This window comes from Thermoascus crustaceus (assembly GCF_041956765.1).
Source record: "Thermoascus crustaceus strain CBS 181.67 unplaced genomic scaffold VTN00scaffold_6, whole genome shotgun sequence".
In the NCBI taxonomy this organism is placed as follows: domain Eukaryota; kingdom Fungi; phylum Ascomycota; class Eurotiomycetes; order Eurotiales; family Thermoascaceae; genus Thermoascus; species Thermoascus crustaceus.
Window position 1 is genome coordinate 2,000,532 of NW_027192532.1, and position 20,489 is coordinate 2,021,020.

The 20,489-nt window shown below is 54.3% G+C and overlaps 3 protein-coding genes across 3 annotated transcripts; all 3 read left to right on the forward strand.

The window, feature by feature from the left end:
• Window positions 1-1,522: 1,522 nt before the first annotated feature.
• Window positions 1,523-6,057, forward strand: VTN00DRAFT_8996 (uncharacterized protein; the record flags this gene model as incomplete). The annotated part of the gene is made up of 5 exons (XM_069435906.1): window positions 1,523-1,987; window positions 2,044-4,998; window positions 5,058-5,287; window positions 5,338-5,993; window positions 6,053-6,057. The coding sequence occupies 5 exons, from the start codon at window positions 1,523-1,525 to the stop codon at window positions 6,055-6,057; spliced, it is 4,311 nt and encodes a 1,436-aa protein (XP_069285806.1).
• Window positions 6,058-7,370: 1,313 nt separating this feature from the next.
• On the forward strand, window positions 7,371-14,058 carry VTN00DRAFT_8997 (uncharacterized protein; the record flags this gene model as incomplete). The annotated part of the gene is made up of 4 exons (XM_069435907.1): window positions 7,371-7,393; window positions 7,527-13,728; window positions 13,796-13,897; window positions 13,957-14,058. The coding sequence occupies 4 exons, from the start codon at window positions 7,371-7,373 to the stop codon at window positions 14,056-14,058; spliced, it is 6,429 nt and encodes a 2,142-aa protein (XP_069285807.1).
• A 2,832-nt stretch (window positions 14,059-16,890) lies between these two features.
• On the forward strand, window positions 16,891-19,935 carry VTN00DRAFT_8998 (uncharacterized protein; the record flags this gene model as incomplete). Its single annotated transcript, XM_069435908.1, has 1 exon — window positions 16,891-19,935. The coding sequence occupies one exon, from the start codon at window positions 16,891-16,893 to the stop codon at window positions 19,933-19,935; it is 3,045 nt and encodes a 1,014-aa protein (XP_069285808.1).
• Between the last annotated feature and the right edge of the window lie 554 nt (window positions 19,936-20,489).

Consider the following 20,489-nt stretch of genomic DNA (forward strand, 5'->3'; position numbering starts at 1 on the left):
TTCGCTGCAATGATGGTGTACGTACAGCCACTGGGCGCAGCTTCAGGCCGACCACAGGCGATCGCATGTGCTCGCTGCCCGAGCTTATTGTTGTTACCACGCGCTGGACTTGAGCTATGCAGGAGCGCAGGGAGCGCAGGTACCTGTACATCCCTGCGCGCTTGTTTTGCCTGCTTGGCTGGCGTACCATGTACTTCAAAAAAAAACCATCCGTCACGGCCGGAGGCTCAGCGCACCTCCGCCCACGCGGCTAAATCAAATTGACACGGCAGTTGCCCCCAACTTATGTCTTGGACGGTATACTGCTCCGCATATTGTTATGCACAGAGGATGATAGGAATACCATGGAATATGTAGCAGTAGGCCTGCTAATAATAACGATAAGGCTCACTGCCCCGGATGCTTGATGATCATGGCGCTTGCGCAATAGAAGTACGAAATACATACAGAACGGGGAAAGTAACCGCGCCAGAACGTTTATAGAAATGCTGGGCGATCGATAACAAGCAACCATCAACAATAGCCGTCTGCTCACTGCCGTATTGTCCTCGTCGGATTTTATCGTTGCCACACCGGACCGTTGGGATTCAGAGATTTTTTTTTCTACGGAACCAAATAACGGTGATCCAAGGAAGTCCGAAATCCGCATGCGCAGTCCGGAGCGAGGCTGGTGGTGAGCGCCAAGCTGACAAACGTTCATGTTTTCAAAATTACCGTTTGTGTAAGGACGGGACAGCGGGTGGACCTGGGCAGATGTGGGAAATGACGCGGTCGTGGACACATACCGCACCGGAACCCCAAATCCTTCTCAGCAAACGGTGCTGCTCGAATTATGCTTCCTTGTTCTCTACCAGCTTCGTTATGCAAGGTCTGTGAGAAGCAGACCGAGTGGATGTGACTGGCTGACAGCCGCCCTCCCGTTCTTCAAGATTACCGGGATCTTGTCTTTACACGTCCGTACTGGTAAGATACGCCCAGTAGCAACTCCCGTCAGCCCCCGGGCCGTCCAGGTCTCCTCTCGAGTCTCCTTCAGGCCCAAGCTGTCATCAAATCTGGCCGCTCTCCATCTTATCCCGCCCCTCTCCTCGAAAAGGACCGCTCCCTCGTACCTCGAAGTCGAATCGTTCCCTTTCTCCTTCGGCCGCTCTCGTTCCTGATGGCAATTGTCCCTCGCGGATAATCCAGCCCTCCCCCCCTTTCCCCTCCCCCCTTCCAGGCCGGTACATCCGTTCTCTCGATCTGGCTCTGTTCGTGTCAGCCCTCTGGATTTCGCGCCGTCTGTGACCGGCTCAGCGTCTGTGCCTGCGCCGGGCCTAGGTCTCCTCGAGATATTTCTGCGATTTACTGCACGAATTATTCTTATATCCTACAGACTTCCCTCATCGATTCGGCGACGGACTCTCGCGGACGGGCTGCGCTGTCGGGGTCCGCCACATCGGCGCGGATGCTCTCCGCAATACCTTTCGACACGATCGCCATTATCATTTCGTTTATGCCCTCCGAGGGCCATCAGTAGCCGCAGATGGCTTTGTTAGAAGTCGGGGCAGAGAGCAATGAGACTGGCAGCGGGAGCGGTAGCGGTGACATCAACAGCAACGTTTCGAAGCCGACCAATCGACAACGATGGGCGACGACGCGACATAGCCACGGAAAGGGCGTGCGGAAGCGCGTCTCGATCATAGACCGTTTCCACAAAAGTACGGGTTCCAAAGATGAGAAAAGGAAATCGGGTGCGAGCACGCTGCCTACCGTTAATGAACCGCCAAACGGTGAAGGGGAATCAGAGGATGGCGAAGCTAGAAGGATATACTTTAACATCCCAATACCCGACACGGAAAGGGACGAAGATGGCCAGCTCAAGACGAACTACCCCAGGAACAAGATCCGCACTGCCAAGTACACGCCGTTGACCTTCGTCCCGAAAAACCTCTGGCTCCAGTTTCACAACATCGCCAATATCTATTTCCTTTTTATTATCATTCTCGGAGTGAGTTAGACCCTTTCCCACACCTGGCTGGTTGTATAACTAAGAGGCCGTCTTAGTTCTTCCCTATCTTCGGTGCCGACAACCCTGGAATGAACGCGGTTCCTTTGATCGTAATCGTCGTTGTCACTGCTTTCAAGGATGCGATTGAAGATTGGCGACGTACTGTGTTAGACAACGAGCTGAACAATTCACCTGTTTATCGGCTGGTTGACTGGAATAATGTCAATTCAACCGAGGATAACGTCTCCCTGTGGCGTCGGTTTAAGAAGGCAAACACCCGCGGAGTCATCTCCCTGTACCGCAAAATGATGTTGTTGAAGCGCAGGAATGATGTGCTTCCTCGTACCATAGAGGATGAGAGACGAGTGTCTTTCGCCACTAGCCGGGCGTCAGTCTACTCCCATCGTGCATCAGCCTTTTACGGTGACCAGGGAGGCGAAGAAGGCGCTATCCAGATGGACCAAGTATCTTCTCCACATCCGGATTCGCGCCTTTCGCCGCAACCAGACTGGCCTGTCGGTGTGAACGGGGACGATGGTATGCACCTTCAGCCGGGCAAATCAGTTCGAGAGAGCATTGCGGCAGCTCCAAAGCAAGCCGGTAGCGTTGTCGATCGGTCCAAACAAACGCCTGAGAAGGCGAGGTTCAAGCGGGATTACTGGAAAAACATCCAGGTCGGAGATTTTGTCCGAATCTACAACGACGAGCAGATCCCCGCTGATATCGTTGTCCTGTCCACTTCCGATCCGGACGGTGCGTGCTATGTGGAAACAAAGAACTTGGATGGAGAAACCAACCTCAAAGTTCGCCAAGCTCTCCACTGTGGACGGAAGGTCAAGCATGCCAGAGACTGCGAAAAGGCGGAATTCGTCATCGAAAGCGAGCCCCCGCACCCCAACTTGTATGCCTACAGTGGTGCGATCCGCTGGGAGCAGCGGGATGAGGATTATCCTGAAGCTCCCCGGAAGGAAATGGTCGAACCCATTTCGATCAACAACGTGCTGCTCCGTGGATGCAATCTCCGTAATACCGAATGGGCTCTTGGTGTGGTGATATTTACGGGCGCTGAGACGAAGATCATGCTCAATTCAGGAGAGACACCCAGCAAAAGAGCGAGACTTGCGAAGGAGCTCAATTGGAACGTCATCTATAACTTCATCATCCTGTTCCTTATGTGTCTCGTCTCCGGTATCGTCAACGGTTTTGCATGGGGACACGGACACAGATCTTTGAACTACTTCGATTTCCAGTCCTATGGTGGTTCTCCTCCCGTGGATGGTATCATTACCTTTTGGGTTGCGGTGATTCTGTTCCAAAACTTGGTCCCTATCTCGCTCTATATTTCTCTTGAAATCGTTCGAACCGTCCAGGCAATCTTCATCCACAGTGACAACTTCATGTATTACGAGAAACTGGGGATCGCATGCGTTCCCAAGTCGTGGAACATCTCAGATGACGTTGGACAGATTGAATACATTTTCTCCGACAAGACTGGCACGCTGACTCAGAATGTGATGGAGTTCAAGAAATGTACGATCAACGGAGTGGCATATGGTGAAGCGTATACGGAGGCTCAACTCGGTATGAAGCGGCGCGAAGGGATCAATGCGGACGAAGAGGCGGCAAGAGCTCGTGAACAGATCGAACTCGACCGTGTTAGAATGCTCGACATGCTGCGGAACATTCACAACAACCCTTATCTGCGAGATGAAAGGTTGACCTTCATTGCGCCGAATTTCGTGGCCGATCTCGAGGGTCAATCCGGTGAAGAACAGAAACAGGCTACAGCACACTTTATGCTTGCTCTTGCTGTGTGCCATACTGTTATCACAGAGCACACTCCTGGCGATCCGCCTCAGATTGAGTTCAAGGCTCAGTCGCCCGATGAGGCAGCTTTAGTTGCCACCGCTCGGGATTGTGGCTTCACCGTCATTGGCAGGTCTGGTGACGACCTTATTCTGAATGTTATGGGCGAGGAGCGGACCTATACAGTGCTCAATACCCTCGAATTCAATTCAGCCAGAAAGCGAATGAGTGCTATTGTCAGGATGCCTGATGGCACTATCAGGCTTTTCTGTAAAGGCGCTGATAGTATTATCTACTCCCGCCTGGCCCGTGGGAAGCAGCAGGAGCTTCGAAAGACCACCGCGGACCATCTCGAGATGTTCGCCAGAGAGGGCTTGCGGACCCTGTGTGTCGCAGAGAGAGTTCTCAGTGAGGAAGAGTATGAAGCCTGGAAGAAGACCCATGACCTTGCGGCTGCAGCGCTTACAGACCGTGAACAAAAGTTGGACGAAGTGTCCAGCGCTATTGAGCAAGAGCTTATGCTTCTGGGTGGAACCGCTATCGAAGACAGACTGCAAGATGGCGTACCAGACACGATCTCTCTGCTCGCTGATGCTGGTATCAAGCTGTGGGTCTTGACAGGTGACAAAGTCGAAACCGCTATCAACATTGGATTCTCTTGTAACCTCCTTAACAACGATATGGACCTCATTGTTTTCAACATTCCCGCGGACGAAAAAGAGAAGGCCGCTGCAGAACTGGATAAAAATCTCCAGATGTTCGGTCTGACCGGATCTGACGAGGAACTTATGGCCGCTCGCCAGGACCATAGCCCTCCGTCCGGTACGCATGCTGTCGTCATTGATGGGGATACCCTGAAGATGATGCTGGAGGATGACTTGCAGCAGAAGTTCTTGTTGCTGTGCAAGCAGTGCAAATCCGTCCTGTGCTGTCGAGTCAGTCCCGCTCAGAAAGCTGCGGTCGTCCACATGGTCAAGACTGGATTGAATATCATGGCTCTTTCAATCGGAGACGGTGCAAACGATGTTGCTATGATCCAGGAAGCTGATGTTGGTGTCGGTATCGCCGGAGAAGAAGGTAGACAGGCCGTTATGTCTTCTGACTATGCCATTGGTCAATTCCGCTTCCTCCAACGGCTTGTTCTTGTACACGGAAGATGGTCCTACCGGCGGCTTGGAGAGACCACCGCAAACTTCTTCTACAAGGTATGTTAAATGCGTAGTACGCGTGAATATGGGAAGGCAAACTGATTGTCTACGAATAGAACCTTGTCTGGACCTTTGCACTCTTTTGGTACTCAATTTTCAACGACTTTGACGGCTCTTACCTCTTTGACTACACCTACATTATCCTGGTCAACGTGGCGTTTACGTCTCTGCCAGTCATTTTGATGGGAATCCTCGATCAGGATGTCGACGACAAAGTTTCTCTCGCCGTTCCTCAACTGTACATGAGAGGTATTGAACGGAAAGAGTGGTCCCAGCGCAAGTTTTGGTAAGTTTCCTTGTCTTCCTACCTCCTACGATGCTGCTGACGGTTCATAGGCTCTACATGGCGGACGGGTTTTACCAGTCAATTATGTGTTTTTTCATGCCGTACTGCCTCTACCGGCCGGCGACCTTCGAGCACCCAAACGGTTTGAACATCAACGATCGTATGCGGATTGGTGTGCTAGTAGCTGCAGCCGCGGTCATTGCCAGCAACACCTATATCATGCTGAATACCTACCGTTGGGACTGGATAACAGTGCTTATCAACGCCATCAGTTCGCTCCTGGTGTTCTTCTGGACGGGTATTTACAGTTCCTTTGCTGCCTCAGGGCAATTCTACAAAGCGGCCGCCGAGGTCTACGGTGCCTTGTCGTTCTGGGCGGTTCTTCTCCTGACGGTTACAATGTGCCTTCTTCCACGCTTCGCCGTCAAGGCTGTCCAGAAAGTGTATTTCCCTCGTGACGTGGATATTATCCGCGAGCAGGTCACAATGGGTAAATTCAAATATCTGGACCAGTTTGAGGCGTACGTGCCGCCGTCAGCCTCGGCTGCTGCTCTTGCAGGTGCTGAGTCAGCGACGTCTTCAGACTTAGGAAAGCCAATCCAACCGACCATGAAGCGAGATCCGAACCTCCCCGAAGATGAGCGCCCAATCTATCCGCCGTCAGTCGCACCGACCGGCGCCACTCACAATCATAATGGTAGCAATGGTACGAATTACACATCGAGCCTTGAGTATCACCACCAACATCAACACTCACTTGACCAGGTTAGGTCGTCGTTCGACCGAAACCGTCCTTCCGTGGACTACACGTCAGGTGCAGCGTTGACGCGGGTGGAATCGATAAACGCCGCGCCGCAGAGTCCGCACAGCCCGCTCAAGAGTCCTCGAGATCCTCCTTCGAACCCCGTATAGCCATTTCCGTCGTCCTAACATGTCATTATCAGCTCCGATGCCCTTGATGACTTTAGTCGGTTCGGTTCTCGACCTTTCGATTTGTTTTGGAAATTTCTTGAACGATATATTCTCGATATCATTGCAATTCCCCATAGAAGGCGTTAGGTTTGTGTGCTGGCTCAACGGGTCGGTCGGCGCAGGGCGATTTCTTTTCTTACTCCCAGAGGGCCATACTTTCTTTTCTCCATCCTGTACAGTTTCCTTTTGTTGCCACATAATGCCAGACGGGCATTTTGATCTTCCTTTTTTTCTGTGTATAAAACTCTTTTACGGGCTCCAGTCGCGATGGCGACCTGTGTTCTTCGTACACTTGGCTCTCTTTTAGTTTTCCTTTTTCTTCTGCGCTCTCTATGCTCATCACCTGGAGGCAAGGCTGAGCGGATTACAATATAGGAGGCTATGGAGGGAAGTTTGGTACTTGTATCCTAGTGAGGCAATGAGAAGTTCTCAATCTTAATGAAGAGATTGTAATGTTTAAGTGCGCACACGTTGAGTACATTTGAATGTCTTTGAGTCAGTGAATATAAAAAGTAACGCTTTGTTCTGCAGTAACAATAATACTAGTAGCAACACCAACTTTTGTCGGAAATTCTTCACCTGCATCTGCTGCGTCGCGTCTCTCTCACGCGTAAAGTGGACGTTGGCGCCTCCAGTCGGGGTTGCCCGACCAATAAGCGCGACGGTCGGGGACCGAGCTCTCTTTGTTGTATCGCGGCGGAGGCGGCCATCTTTTCACCTCATCCTCCCTCTTGATCGTCTCGTCGTCCTCTGGGGCACAAGGCAGGCCTCACTGCATAGTGTCCTTGTGAATCTAGTCCCTTCCAGTCCTGACTCCAACGTGCTTTGGCTTAGCTCAAAAGTGCGACTGCAATTGTGAAGGCACAACCTTCACAGACAGCTTTCTGCCCGCTTAGCCGCCACCTGAACTTCAGCTCACATTAAAGCCATGAGCTTGTAGAACTAAGGGGGAAAAAAATTCTCTGTGAGGACTATCGGATTTTGCTATGGACTCATCTGCCTGCTATACTGCAGAGTGAATTTCATTCTTTACTCGCTTAGAAAGGGAGCCGTTGCGCCCCTCGTCCTGACAGAAGGAGGAGAGGAGGCCTAAGTGCCTCAGAATCAGGCCATGGAGTTTATGGATATTGTTGGGTAAGCTAGGATATAGATTCAACCTTCTGACAAAGGCCTTTCTCTTTTTTTTCGTATCGATTTTTGCTTTTAATCGTTCTATGGTTACAAAGTCTGTGGCTAACCTCTGGGGTTTTTTCTGCCCTTTTCGCAGGGAGCTGCAAGCCCTCCCCGACAATATCCACCTCCTTTGCCCTCGACAGCACGATGACGACCACGCGCGCTACGATGACGCCGATCTAGCGGATGGAGATCCAGCGGCCGCAAACCTTGTCGCAGAAGCCGCGGAGCGCAAGGAAAAGTTTCTCTCATGCATGCAGCTACTGGCCTTTAACCAGGAAGGCGTCGAGCAGGTGCAGGACTGGATCTGGCACAAGCTCGACGACACGCTGGAGAAATGCGACCTCTGCATCAAGGAGTACTATACGGGGAAGATGGAGCTGATGGAAAAGCTCAAGGAGAACTACGATGACGAGGATATTGAGAGGTTCGCCCGGATGCTGGACGAGTGGGATATTAAGCGGATAACGAGGAACTTGACCGTGGCGACGGAGAAGCTGAAGGCCGTACCGCCGCAGGAGATTGGGCTGCATGTGCTGGACCGGGCTTCTTTGCTGTCGATATTTGAGACCTTGAGCTGTGAGGCGATGCTGCGCAATGATGCTCTGCTGCGGCAGTACTTTGACGAGCCTTTTAGGCTCATTCAGACAAAGCGCACCTTGAAGGTCTCGGACTACATCCCTGCGGTCACCCGTTTCCTGTTCGACTCGAACCAAAGTCGCAGCTTCTGGGCGGTCCATGCTTGGTCGCGATATCCCCGGCCGCCGACCGCTGCGGAGTTCGACTGGGCGATCAAGGAGGGCCTTCTTGATGTCCTTAGAGAGGCATCAATGCAGCAGCCACCTCAGGTCGCTGTGGTCCAGAGACTCTGGCGCGGTCTACAGCTCATAGTGAGGAGACTGGACAAGGAGCAGATCACCCATAACCTCCGTGCGCTGGAGATAGATCCTTGCCGGCTTTCAGTGGAGCATCTTAATGTTCCCACACCAGGGTTGCGTTTTCTGTTGAATACTATCCAAATTCTACTAGAGAAGGCCCCTGGAGACTTTTGGGACGCAATGCAGACTATATCCCCCCAGGCCATCATTGAACAGGTCTTCTATAACCCACAGCTGGATGCCTTTCTCCAACAGGTCGCTGATGGCGAACCCTTTGAGAAGTCCGTCTTGAAGGATATGCTGTCATGGATTAGTCCTTTTATGTCGTCGCTGAAGGGCGCCCACCAACCTTCAGCGTGCAGATTCCTTGTCTTCCAGCTACTTAATCGGCTCCAAGACGCACGCTTCCCGAACCTTAGCAGATATCATTGCTTCAGGACTGGCCTTACAGTACTTCTCCACACCCTTCGCAGCTTCACCGACAATGAAGCGACGAGAGGTTCTGTCGGACGGGTCGTCTTATCCGAGACTCTCGAGGTTGTCAGTGAGAATATCAACAAGATCCTCGAACCTCCCAAGTTCGCGATTGAGCAGGGACGACAGCAAGAGATCTCATCGTTATGTATGGATGTGATCCGGAACACCCTAGCGCTCGAGTGTCAGTCCCTAAAGAGCGACTATGAAGTCATCCTTCGATACAAGACTCTTCAGCATGGCGTGAGCACGTACTCGGCCCCTATCTGGGACGCAGTTGTCCAGCACTTGCACGAGGACAACCAACCCCTGTCGGTGGCCGCACTTCTAGGCATACTGCCTCTGGTTGGCTTGGAAAAATTCCCCATGAAAGGCGAGAGGGGAGAAGACAACAAAGAAAAGACTCATTTCAATATCATATACGGACATTTGACTCACCTTTCGTGTCAAATTATCGAACGACTGGCGGACTTCAAACCGGAGCATCTGGACGATCTGTTCAAGAGCCAGGACACCAGTAGCGCCTTGATCTCTGCGCTCTTCTCAGCTGATCTAAATACCTACCAGGCCGCTGTGGACCTTATCAAGAATGTCAGCGGGCAATCAGCTCGGAGGGATGCTATATCTCATCTTCTGACGGCGTTCTTTGCGACCACAATGTACGGTCTCAGCTGGTCGTTCCGTCGAATATCCAACATGAAGACATTCGCCTCTGCGCCTAGGATGATCCACACCGGTACAGATATCGTGGATATCCTCTGCGATAGCCAGACTGGTATGCTTAGGACTCGTAAGCTTGCTGACCGTAGAGAAACTTTCGCTCTCCAGAAGCTCTGGGAGTACCAGTGGCAAGCATTGACGACAATATTTGACGAGACCGAGTCATGGCATCTTAGGGGCAACGACAAGAGTGTGATGTTGGAATTTTGTCGGGACACGATACAATTCGCGGATCTGCTCTTCGGCCAGTATGGTGTCTTTGCGAGTGCCATTGTCGATGCGGATCCCACCCAGGAGAAGACTGCACGCGAGAATCTGCTCAAGTCGCCGACGGCAACGATGAGCGCGATGGTCAAATGGCTCAGACTTAAAGACGAATATCTGGCAACCACACTGGTGGGACTGGTGGCCAAGCTTCTGCGTCGCCTCGGCGAGCTGAGTGTTACTACCGTCAAGGAGGACGCCCTGAATTTCATCGAAGGTGTCGCAGTGAAGTCTACCGTCAAAACGATCTTAACACCGCGGGAGAAGGCAGAACTTGTCAGAGCCCTCGAGGCTTACTACAAGAGGCCAGTCGTCACTGCTTCAACTGCTTCTCTCAAGAAGCAGAGCATGATCACAGCGTTCGCGAAGCCTGTCGATTCTGGCACATCCAGTCCGTCCAGGGCTACCAGTGACGACGAGTTTGACGACTCAAGTGTTCCCGACGATGTGTTGATGCAGCTGTCGAAGTCTGTTGAACTCAACAAGGCCCGACTCGCCGCCCAAGCTCAAGCTCAGAGGAAAGCCGCTGAGAGAGCCAAGGCTGCTCCCGCTGTTCCCGCGATCCCCAAGCCTGTTAAACCGCAAGTGAGTACAGCCAGCGTCGAGTCGTTCCGCGAGAAGCGCGAGAAGGAGAAAGAGGCCAAGAGGAAGCGCGATCTCGCCGAGCTTGCGCGGTTGAAGAAGAACATTCCTGTACGCGGTGTTGCGGAACAGACCGTGGGGCAAGGATCTGGACTCAACGGTATTGGGGTGAAGGGCAAAGACCACACGCCTGCAGAGAGCATGATGGTTTCGTCCGGTTCGGAGTCCGAGTCAGCTAGTGAGGATGAGCTCGACAAGGAACTATTTGGGCCGAAACCAAAAGCCAAGCCCGATGCAGTCCGGGAGTATGAAGAAAGTAGAAGGCAATCCCTCAAGCAACGCGGCCCTGTCAAGAAGATCAAGCAGGTGCGGTCCGCCAAGGATATGCGTGCCAGATTGGCTCCCGATCTTTCATCGCTGCATCGCACGCTGTTGAGCTGGGATTTCTTCGCGAGTGGTGACCTGCCGCCGAACTCGGATCGTACGGATTACTCGTTGATCTCGAATACTTTCAGAGACCCTATCGAATATCAGAGGACCTTCGAACCGCTCTTGATCCTGGAAGCCTGGCAGGGGTTCCAACAATCAAAGGAAGAGGGCAATTTTAGACCCTTCGAGGTCAAAGTTGCCAACCGTCTATCTGTGGACTCCTTTGTCGAAGTCAGCACTGTGATGCAGATTCCAGACATACGTGACTTCGGTGTTGGGGAGTCGGATTTGGTTCTTCTGTCAAAATCGAAGGATGCCGTGACTGATTCGAGGGCGCCTCATTGTCTCGCCAGGGTTTCTGGTATCAACAAGAAAAAGGGCAGTGTGGAGGTCTCGTACCGTATCATTCCCGGCACACAGATGGTCTCTTCTCTTGCTCCCGGTGTTGCCATATGGGGCGTGAGGATTACGTCTCTAACTCCTCTCGAGCGCGAGTATGGCGCACTTATGGCTCTCCAGTACTATGATCTGTGTGAGGAGGTGATCAAAGCGAAGCCCTCGCCTATCCTCAACTATACCGAGGCCAACCTGAAGCCGATCGCAGACAACTACAAGGTCAACCCGGCCCAAGCGAAAGCAATCAAATCAGCGCTGGATAACGATGCTTTCACCCTGATTCAGGGTCCTCCGGGTTCTGGAAAGACTAAGACGATCGTGGCCCTCGTAGGAGCTCTCCTGAGCAACTCATTTACCGCCCAGGGAGTTGCCATATCCCGACCGACCGACGCAAGCAACTTCAAGCCTGCCGTGCGGAGTACGACGTCTAAGAAATTACTTGTCTGCGCTCCTAGTAATGCTGCCGTCGACGAATTGGTCATGAGATTCAAGGAGGGTATAAAAACGCTGCAGGGCAAGCATGAGAAACTGTCGGTCATCCGTCTCGGGCGCAGTGATGCTATCAACACCAATGTTCTGGACGTCACTCTAGACGAGCTCGTCAATGCAAGGCTTGGACAGACGGCTCGCAAGGACGGAGGAGAAAGGGATCTTCAGAAAATCTACGCGGAACACAAGGCTGCTGATACCGCATTCAAGGAGACGCGTTCTAAGATCGATCAGTGCAGGGCGCAAGGACAGCCTGTCCCTGCTGAGCTCGAGCGAGAATTTGATCTGCTGAAAAAGAAGAAGACGCAGCTCAGTCAGGAGATCGATAATGCCCGTGACAAGAATCATGCAGCGGCGCGTGATGCGGATCTGACCCGGCGTCGCATCCAGCAGGAGATCATCGACGGTGCTCACGTTATCTGTGCGACGCTCAGCGGAAGCGGTCACGAAATGTTCCAAAACTTGAGCATCGAGTTCGAGACCGTTATCATCGATGAAGCTGCTCAGTCTATCGAATTGAGTGCTCTGATCCCTCTCAAGTATGGCTGCTCCAAGTGTATTCTGGTCGGAGACCCGAAACAGCTGCCGCCCACGGTCTTGTCGAAGGAGGCATCGCGCTTCCAGTACGAACAGAGCTTGTTCGTTCGGATGCAGGCCAACCATCCCAACGATGTGCATCTGCTGGACACCCAGTATCGAATGCACCCGGAGATCAGTCGCTTCCCAAGCGCCGCCTTCTACGACGGCAGGCTGCAGGATGGGCCGAATATGGAACGGCTCCGCGTTCGACCCTGGCATCAAAGCACGCTTCTCACCCCGTATCGCTTCTTCGATGTCCAAGGACTGCATCAGAGCGCTGCCAAGGGCCATTCGCTGGTCAACCTTGCGGAACTCCGCGTGGCCATGCAGTTGTACGAACGTCTGACAACGGACTTCCGGGAGTTCGATTTTACCGGAAAGATCGGTATTATTACGCCTTACAAGGGGCAGTTGAAGGAGCTCAAGGCCCAGTTCGCTGCCAGATACGGAAATTCCATCTTCAGCACTGTCGAGTTCAACACCACCGACGCCTTCCAGGGTAGGGAGAGCGAGGTCATCATCTTCTCCTGTGTCCGAGCTTCCAACAAAGGCATCGGTTTCTTGGCGGACATCCGTCGTATGAACGTCGGATTGACCCGTGCCAAGTCGTCGCTTTGGGTTCTTGGAAACTCGCAGTCGCTGGTCCAGGGAGAGTTCTGGAGACGTCTCATCACTGATGCGCGCGAGAGAAACGTCTACACGGACGGCGATATTCTTCAGATGCTCCAACGGCCACAGTTCACCGGTTACAAGAATGTCGAGATGATAGATGCGGACGCTGATGTCGAAATGGAGTCGGCACCCCCTTCGAGAGCACCGTCAGCGTCAAGCAGTGAGTCCGCTGCGCGTCACTCGTCAAACGGGGTCGACTCTTCGATTACGCCCTCTGTCTCTGCGTCTGCGAGGGCCACTCCACCGCCAGCACTGCCGGATGGACCGTCGGGAGGACCGTCAGGTCTCGACGAGAACCGGATGTGTGGGATCTGTGGCAGCTTTGCCCACATGACGCACAACTGCGACAACGCAGAAGCAAAGGAAGCCACGCGGGGCAGCTGCTACAGATGTGGAAGCTCTGGACACACGAGGATCAACTGTACGGCAGAGCGCTGCGTCGAGTGCGGCGAGATCGGGCACGTCTCCCGCGAGTGCAAGTCGACCAAGGTGCTGTCGAAGAAGGAGAAAGACAGGATCGTCCGAGATGAGAATCACCATGCCCAGCTTCAGAAGCAGAAGCTTGAACGGCAGCGACAGCGACAGCTTGGAGGTCATGATCCCAAGGTGCCAGTCATCCAGGTGACGACCAAGTCGCCGTCGCCCGAGGGGAGAAGTGCCGAGAGCAATATCCCAGGGAAGCGGAAACGAACCGAGTCGCCTCCTCGAGACGGAGCCAAGGCATCCAAAGCGCGGAAGCCGGAGCAGAGTGGCGCACCGCAGGGCTCGAAGGGAGCAGGGCGGAAACTCGACGCCAATGCTCCGCCGCCCAGGGTGAGTGTAGTGTGGCTTTGCCTGTATTCCAAATCAATCCATGACCTCGATCTGACTTTTCTCCTAGGATCTGGTGAAACCGTCGCGGGACCAGCCCGCGCCCCAGCCTCTGCAGCGCAATGGACCTGCAACGGGTCCTCGGCCCGGGTCGGAGAACCATAGTAATAGCGTACGTTGCGTTTATTTTAGAGATGGTTGGCGATGGGAAAGCTGACAGCTCGCATCTAGGCTCCCCCGCGGCCTCCACGACCCGGGAACGGGGTACGGCCCCCGATGCCGCCCCGCAGGAAGAAGGAGGTCGATCCGTTCATCAGGCCGAAGAGGAGATGATATGGCCCTCTTGTGTGTCTGTTTCCCTGTTTCGCGAGCCGCCGTGCGGCTGCGGGTTATGCGTCTCGTCTCGTCTCTGCAGCCACGCCAGGCTGGCGGACCGTGAGCCTCCAGTCCGCTCGATTTTGGTCCCATATTTTTATACTCCGACGCGCATGTCGTAACAAGCCCATTTTCTTTTCTTCTTTTACCCTTCTACTGTGTATTAGCGAATCGCATTTGCGACGGCGTTTTTTGAAGCCACGCGTCGGTCATATTGAGGCCGTGCTGTTTTTAGGTTTTCATCGGGGTCCTGGGTTAGATCCCCACACTGGGCATTGGCAGGCGTTTGTGAGGTGTTTGCTTTTTCTATCCTTTTTTTCTTGCTTTTAGGTTTGTAGTATGGGGCCAGTGGCAATGTGGTGAAACTACATAGATACGATACGGATCTGGAGATCCTATGAGGAAGGTCCTGTTTCTCTGCTAGACAGTACTCGGGGATGTGGCCTTTCCATGGAGTTCTCGAGTTTTGGTCCCCGAGCCCTGGTCTTTGTGCGCAGCATAGCTGCAGACTCAACACGATGCATGCTGCGAGTCCGTTGCCCTGAGGTGCGGCGTGTACAGTGCATATAGAACTCGCGCGGTCGGGTCGGGACGGTCCTGTCGGAGAGGCGGGAACCCGTTGCTGACGCAGTAGATCATATGTATAGGACACGGAGGTCCAGGAGATGTGTAGAGAGGCTGCAGTGAGTTGGGACCGGTGCTGCGCGATGCCATGCGATGCACCGGCCTGTCGCGACTCGAGGCGCAGTCCATGTGTTTTTGGCTCGCGTGGATGTAAAAAGTGTGGCAAAGCGTGGCATCTCATCTTGACGCTTGAGTTCGGTGAATTTTAACCTACGAGACTAGATCGGGAACGGGTGTTCGCGCAAGGGATGTTTTATCTGTAGAGTATTTGAGATTTAAGTTGCGATCCGGATCGCGATCGGCCCCGCATGGCTGATCTGTCTGTCTGTTGTTCCTGTTCCTTGGATCTGCTCTATCCAGAATCCAGCTTGGAGTTTTCTCCTGAGGTTCTGTTCTATACCACATCACATCTACCTACCTACCTACAGATACTAATCTAATACCTTGTCAAGACACCCTCTAGACCTCTGCACTATGCATTCTGTGTAGGTAGGTCCATCAACTACTGCGTACTACAGACCATCCCTGGGTAGGTCTACGAGCAGAAAAACGCTTGCAAGCGTTTTTTGTTGTTTTTTGTGACCTGTCGATCCGGCAGGTAAGCTAGACCGCGCGTTCTGGCCTGGTCTGGTCTGGCCCCGTCCGGTTCCTGCGCGCCCCTTGCGGCGGCTGTCTCGACTTGTTTTTTTATTCCGTATCCAGTCCAGTCCGAGGTTTTCCCTAGAAGTATGTATACCTCGTCTAAAGACTGAAGCTAATTTTTCTACTCCTCCAAACCAACTCGATGAGTTCACTGGGCTTGGTACCGGGATGCCCCTTGCGTGGGGATGCTGGGCAGGAGACTAGATATGCATGTACTCCATAGCTGGTGCGGAGTACTGCTTTACTTAAACCAACCACAACCACTGGGGGACAGGGCAGACGAGGCCGGAGTCGGGACGAGGTCAACCCAAGGACCTGCTAGATGGGGTAAACAGTCCTGTCCTGTCTGTTCATATACGAGATCGTATTTAGTGGACATGTCGTATCCTAATCTTCATCCTTCCTCCGCACTGGTCCGGTCGATCGATCTACAATGTCGGATAGGATACACTGGGCCAGCCGTTGCCCCTCTCTAACTTTCTTTGATTTAAAATTAAATTTGATTTCATGATTTTCGTCTCATCCCTACTTTTACCTATAACCTACCGGGTTTGGGTTTGGCTCCGCACGGACGGTATCCTATAGTTTCATCGTATACCTTGTAAACCAACATGGTAGGCGAAGGAAAAAAGACGAGGGTGAGGACGATAGTTTATACAGCGCAGTCAATTTGATCAGTAGAATTATCATCTGTCTATACAATGCAACTAAAGGGTAGTACTGAGTAGTTCTTGCGGATCTTCTTCTGACAGGGATGATCTTCTTTGTTCTGTATGGTTTTTCTTTTCCTCCCTACTTACCTACCAACTTTAACCGAATTCCTCTACTGATTGGATGGAGATGTAAGCATACAAGTGCATTGTATCTATCTGCGCGGCTGCGGCTGCGCCAACCAGACGAACCAGCCGGACGGTTCGGGTTTCTTCGCTTTGGATGCAGATGCAGATGCAGATGCAGATGCGGATGGAAGCTGAATAATGCGCCACTTGCCTTGCCTTGCATGGCATGACATATCGTACATGTACATACATGTATGTACACTCACATGCTACCGCATGGCTGGCAGGTAACCCAGGCAGCGGCCCCGCCCGTCTCATCTTGGAGTATGTACCTACAGTAGATACTCTCAAAGATTGGATCGGATCCATTTGACTTTTGACGTCCCGCTAACATTATCGTCTATCATGAGTCTATCTATCGTGTATGCATGGATCTGTCATCGTAGGGATGGGATGGGATGGGATCATAGTGTCATAGCATGCATATAAAAAAGGGTGGGATATCCTCGACAAGAAGAGTCTGCTGGACCAGGAACACGCCTTTGTCTTGTCTGTCTGTACATACTGCGTATATGGGTTTGGTTGTTTTTTTGTCTTGTCTTATCGTGCTGCGTACCTGTCTATACCATACCTACCGGTATATCAGCATACACGTCGAATCGAATCGAAGCGATACCCCAGTTGATGATTTTCTAGACAAGGAAACGAAAAAGAAAAAAGAAAAAGAAAAAGAAAAGAAAGAACCATGCAGACCATCGCCCCCAGCCCGGCCGTCCCGACGTGCCGACCCAGCAGGACTCTCTCGAAGCGTCTGCTGTCGAAGCAGGGACCATATAAACCGGCACAACAACCACCGCAGCAAGAGACACAACTCCTCCCGCGCTCCGCCGGCGCCTCGAACCGGCCGATGAAGAACGAGAGCGTACTGGAGCTGGTGCGGTTCTTCCAGAGCCAGGACATGCCACTGCAGTCGACATCGTCGTCATCGCTGTCGTCCGCCATATCGTCCCTCGGAGCGAGGGATCTCGTCCGCGCCGGACACCGTCGTCTGCGCCAGCTCGCGCAGGCCAGGGCTGCGGCTGCTGCGGCCGTCAAGGCGAAGACGAAGACGAAGACGAAGCGCGCGAGTACGTCCAGCGATTCCAATAGTTCCGGATCGGGTTGCAACAGCAGTGCCAGCAGTCACCGCTCCAGCCCGACGAGTGTGACGAGCATGAGCAGCTGTGACAGCGAACAGAGCCGGCGGCTGGTGGCGCTTCAGGGTTTTCTCCCCGCGTCTGTGTCGCGCGCGCTGGCGTCCAGGCGGGACGTCGAGGCCATCGGGCGTCCATGGCTGGATGACAGCATCACTCTTTCACATCACCACCATCACGGTCTCGACAGAGACAGCGAGTCAAATGACGGAAATAGACGCCTGCTCCCGTCGCTCGCCGAGCTGGGTGTGACATTTGGAATCGAGCCGGACGCTGATCTCGCTGATCTCACGCCGCCGCCCTACCACCAGTCCGTCGCGCAAGCTCAACGGCCATCTGTGATCTCCACCCCGCCGCCGCCGTGTGATTCGGCCAGGCCGAGTGACGATCAGGATAAGCTCCGACGTGACAGCGGCGTGGAGCCTCAGGAGGATCATGCTGGTGATCAGGAGAAAAGCCAGGTCCAGGAGGAAAACACGGGGGAGTCGGACGCAGGGGAGCCAGCGCTGGCAGGGGGGCGGACCCTGAGATGCGCATCAGATCCTTTCACATCGTCTTTCTCAAATCCTACAGCAATAGCTACGACTCGTTCTCCACCGTGCAAGCTGGTGCCCGAATGCCCACCGCGCGTGTCCTCGCTCGGTGCCTGCAGCTCGCTCAGCACACGAGCAACAGCATCTCCACCGGTTAAACGCAGACTTACGGCAGACTGTTTCCCACATCCCCATGGCGAGGCCTGGTCCAGGGCTGTGAGATCGAGCACAGGCCATACAAATATTAACCCGGTCTCCCCATTATTCACCGACTCTCCTCCCCCTCAGCCAGCCCCCACGAAACCCCTGCCGTCATTGCCGTCGCCTGCTTCACCGACGTTGCCAGGGTCTCCTCCTGGCCATGCTGCCCGCTCCAAGCGAAGGGCGTGCGATATCGAAGACGCCATGATGGACGACCCGACGGCGTCCCCTTGGGACGGGCCGTCAGAGGGCTCCAGCTCGAACCAGAGAGCGACGAGCCCGACCAGACCGGTGCTCGTGCCCAAGTCCCCCAAGACATCGTCCAGGACGAGGCAGACCTCGACGTCTGCTCCTTCTTCGCAGCCCGCGTCCCCGACAAACACCACCGCCATGACTCCGACGCGGGCGAGGGACCTGGAGCGCATCCGCAAGGACCGGGCGGAGCGCGTGCGCGCGCTCCGCATGCGAGACATGTCCGCCACTCGCGCCCAGCCCAGGGACGGAGATAGGGACAACGGGCATTGGGAGCTCTTCCCAAAGTCCCCCAAGTCCGGCAGCACCCAGGGCAGTCGACCGGCCAGCAGGCCGGGCACCAGCGGCCGTCGTGATACAAACGCGACCATCAGCACTGTCAACACCACCGCGACGAACGCGGACGACACTCACCACCGCAGGGCCGGTAGAGAGAAGGACAGGGACAGGGAGAAGCTCCGCCCCGAGAGGAGCCCCGTCCGCGGGAATCCCTCTCCACCTCCCTCCTTCCCGCTCCCCGCGGATCCTCCCGTCTTCCGCGGCCGCCATCGACGGACGGCCTCGACGGGCTCGTCTGGGTCGATCTCCCCGACACAGAACCCCCGTGGCGACCAGCCGGGCACGCCGCGGAGCACGCATAGCAGCGTCAGTCGCGGAAGATCCCGCACCAACAGCAGCTACGGGAAGCAGTCGCAGTCGCAGTCGCAGTCGCAGTCGCAGCAGCAGCGCCCCGAGTCCCCGCTGCTGTCGTCGGACGACGAGCGCTACAACCGCTCCCGCCGGCGCCACTCCCGTCACTCCTCTACCCACACCCGTCGCAGCAGCCGGCCGGCGCGCCGCCGCCCCAAGAACATCCTCACAAACGGCATCAGCATAGATCCTGCGGCGGCAAAAGCCGCAGCCGCAGTGACCGGACGGAAAGCGTCGTACCCGTTCGACTACATCCCGCCGCTGACCCCCGCCATCAAGACGCCCCAGAGCCAGGAGCACCTGTCCCCGCGATCTCAGTACACGTCGCGCTCGCACGATTCGCACGGTAATAAGAACGGTCTTCAGAACGGCCACCACAAGCAGAATCACAACCAGCAGGACCACAAAGCGCTGGAGGCGCGCATCGCGCAGCTCGAGCGCCAGAACAAGATGCTCCAGGCGGCCCTCCTCGCGGCCCTCGATGTCGGCGTCACCTACGACGCGGACTGCGTGCGCAGCGGCCTGCCCACCCCGTCCAGCGCGCCCAGATCGCCGACGACGCCGGGGGTGCCGCCGCTGTCTGCGACTTCTCTTCACAGCGGGCTCAGCGGGCTAGGGTTTGCCGACGAGATGCCCCCGTACGGACGCGACCCGGCCCGGGAACAGGAGCGTGAGCGTGAGCGCAAGCGCGAAAAGTCCAGTGGGAGACCGACCACGGCCCGTCGGCCGGACAGCTGGATCAGCGTGCAGGACTGGGACCGCGATAACGACCGGGACCGGCAAGGCAGCTACGACGCGTCGGGATCGGACGGTTCGAGTGCCAGCATGAAGGAGCTCGAGGCCATGCTTGGGGATTTCGACTTCGGGTGGCCTGTGGATGACAGCAGTCGACAGGGGTCTCGCAGACCGAGTCATGCGTAGCTGGATGCCTAATCAGCAAAAACATCTTGTGCAGCTGTGATGATATGTCCGGCTGAGGATCACCCTCTTTACCTTTCCTCTCTCGTCAGACGCCCACCTTGTCCTATCATTTACAGTTTCCGTCTCCGATTGTTGTGTTACACTTGATACCACTCTGCATGATGTTTCTTTGCTAGGTTTAGTACAAAGTAATATGGGCGGAATTCTCGATTTTTTGTGTTACAGTGTGCTGTGCCGGTGGCTTTCCTCACAACCTCTACCTAGTTCATATCCCTGTAATACAACGCGAACACGCGATCAGATCCTGTCGCCTGGGTTGCTTGTCTTATGTCCATACTGCAGGGCCGGTTCATGCTGTCGATATTGATATCGATATCGACTTGGGTCGGTTGATAATTGATTGGTTGATTAACCTGATACCTGTCGAGCAGAGCACATAAGGGATGCTGTATGCATGTGGATGTATGTATATGTATGTAATTGTACTGTACTATACATCAGGTCAGACTAGTTTTTGTCAATTAATCTCGTCAGTTGGTCGAGAAGAGCTCTAT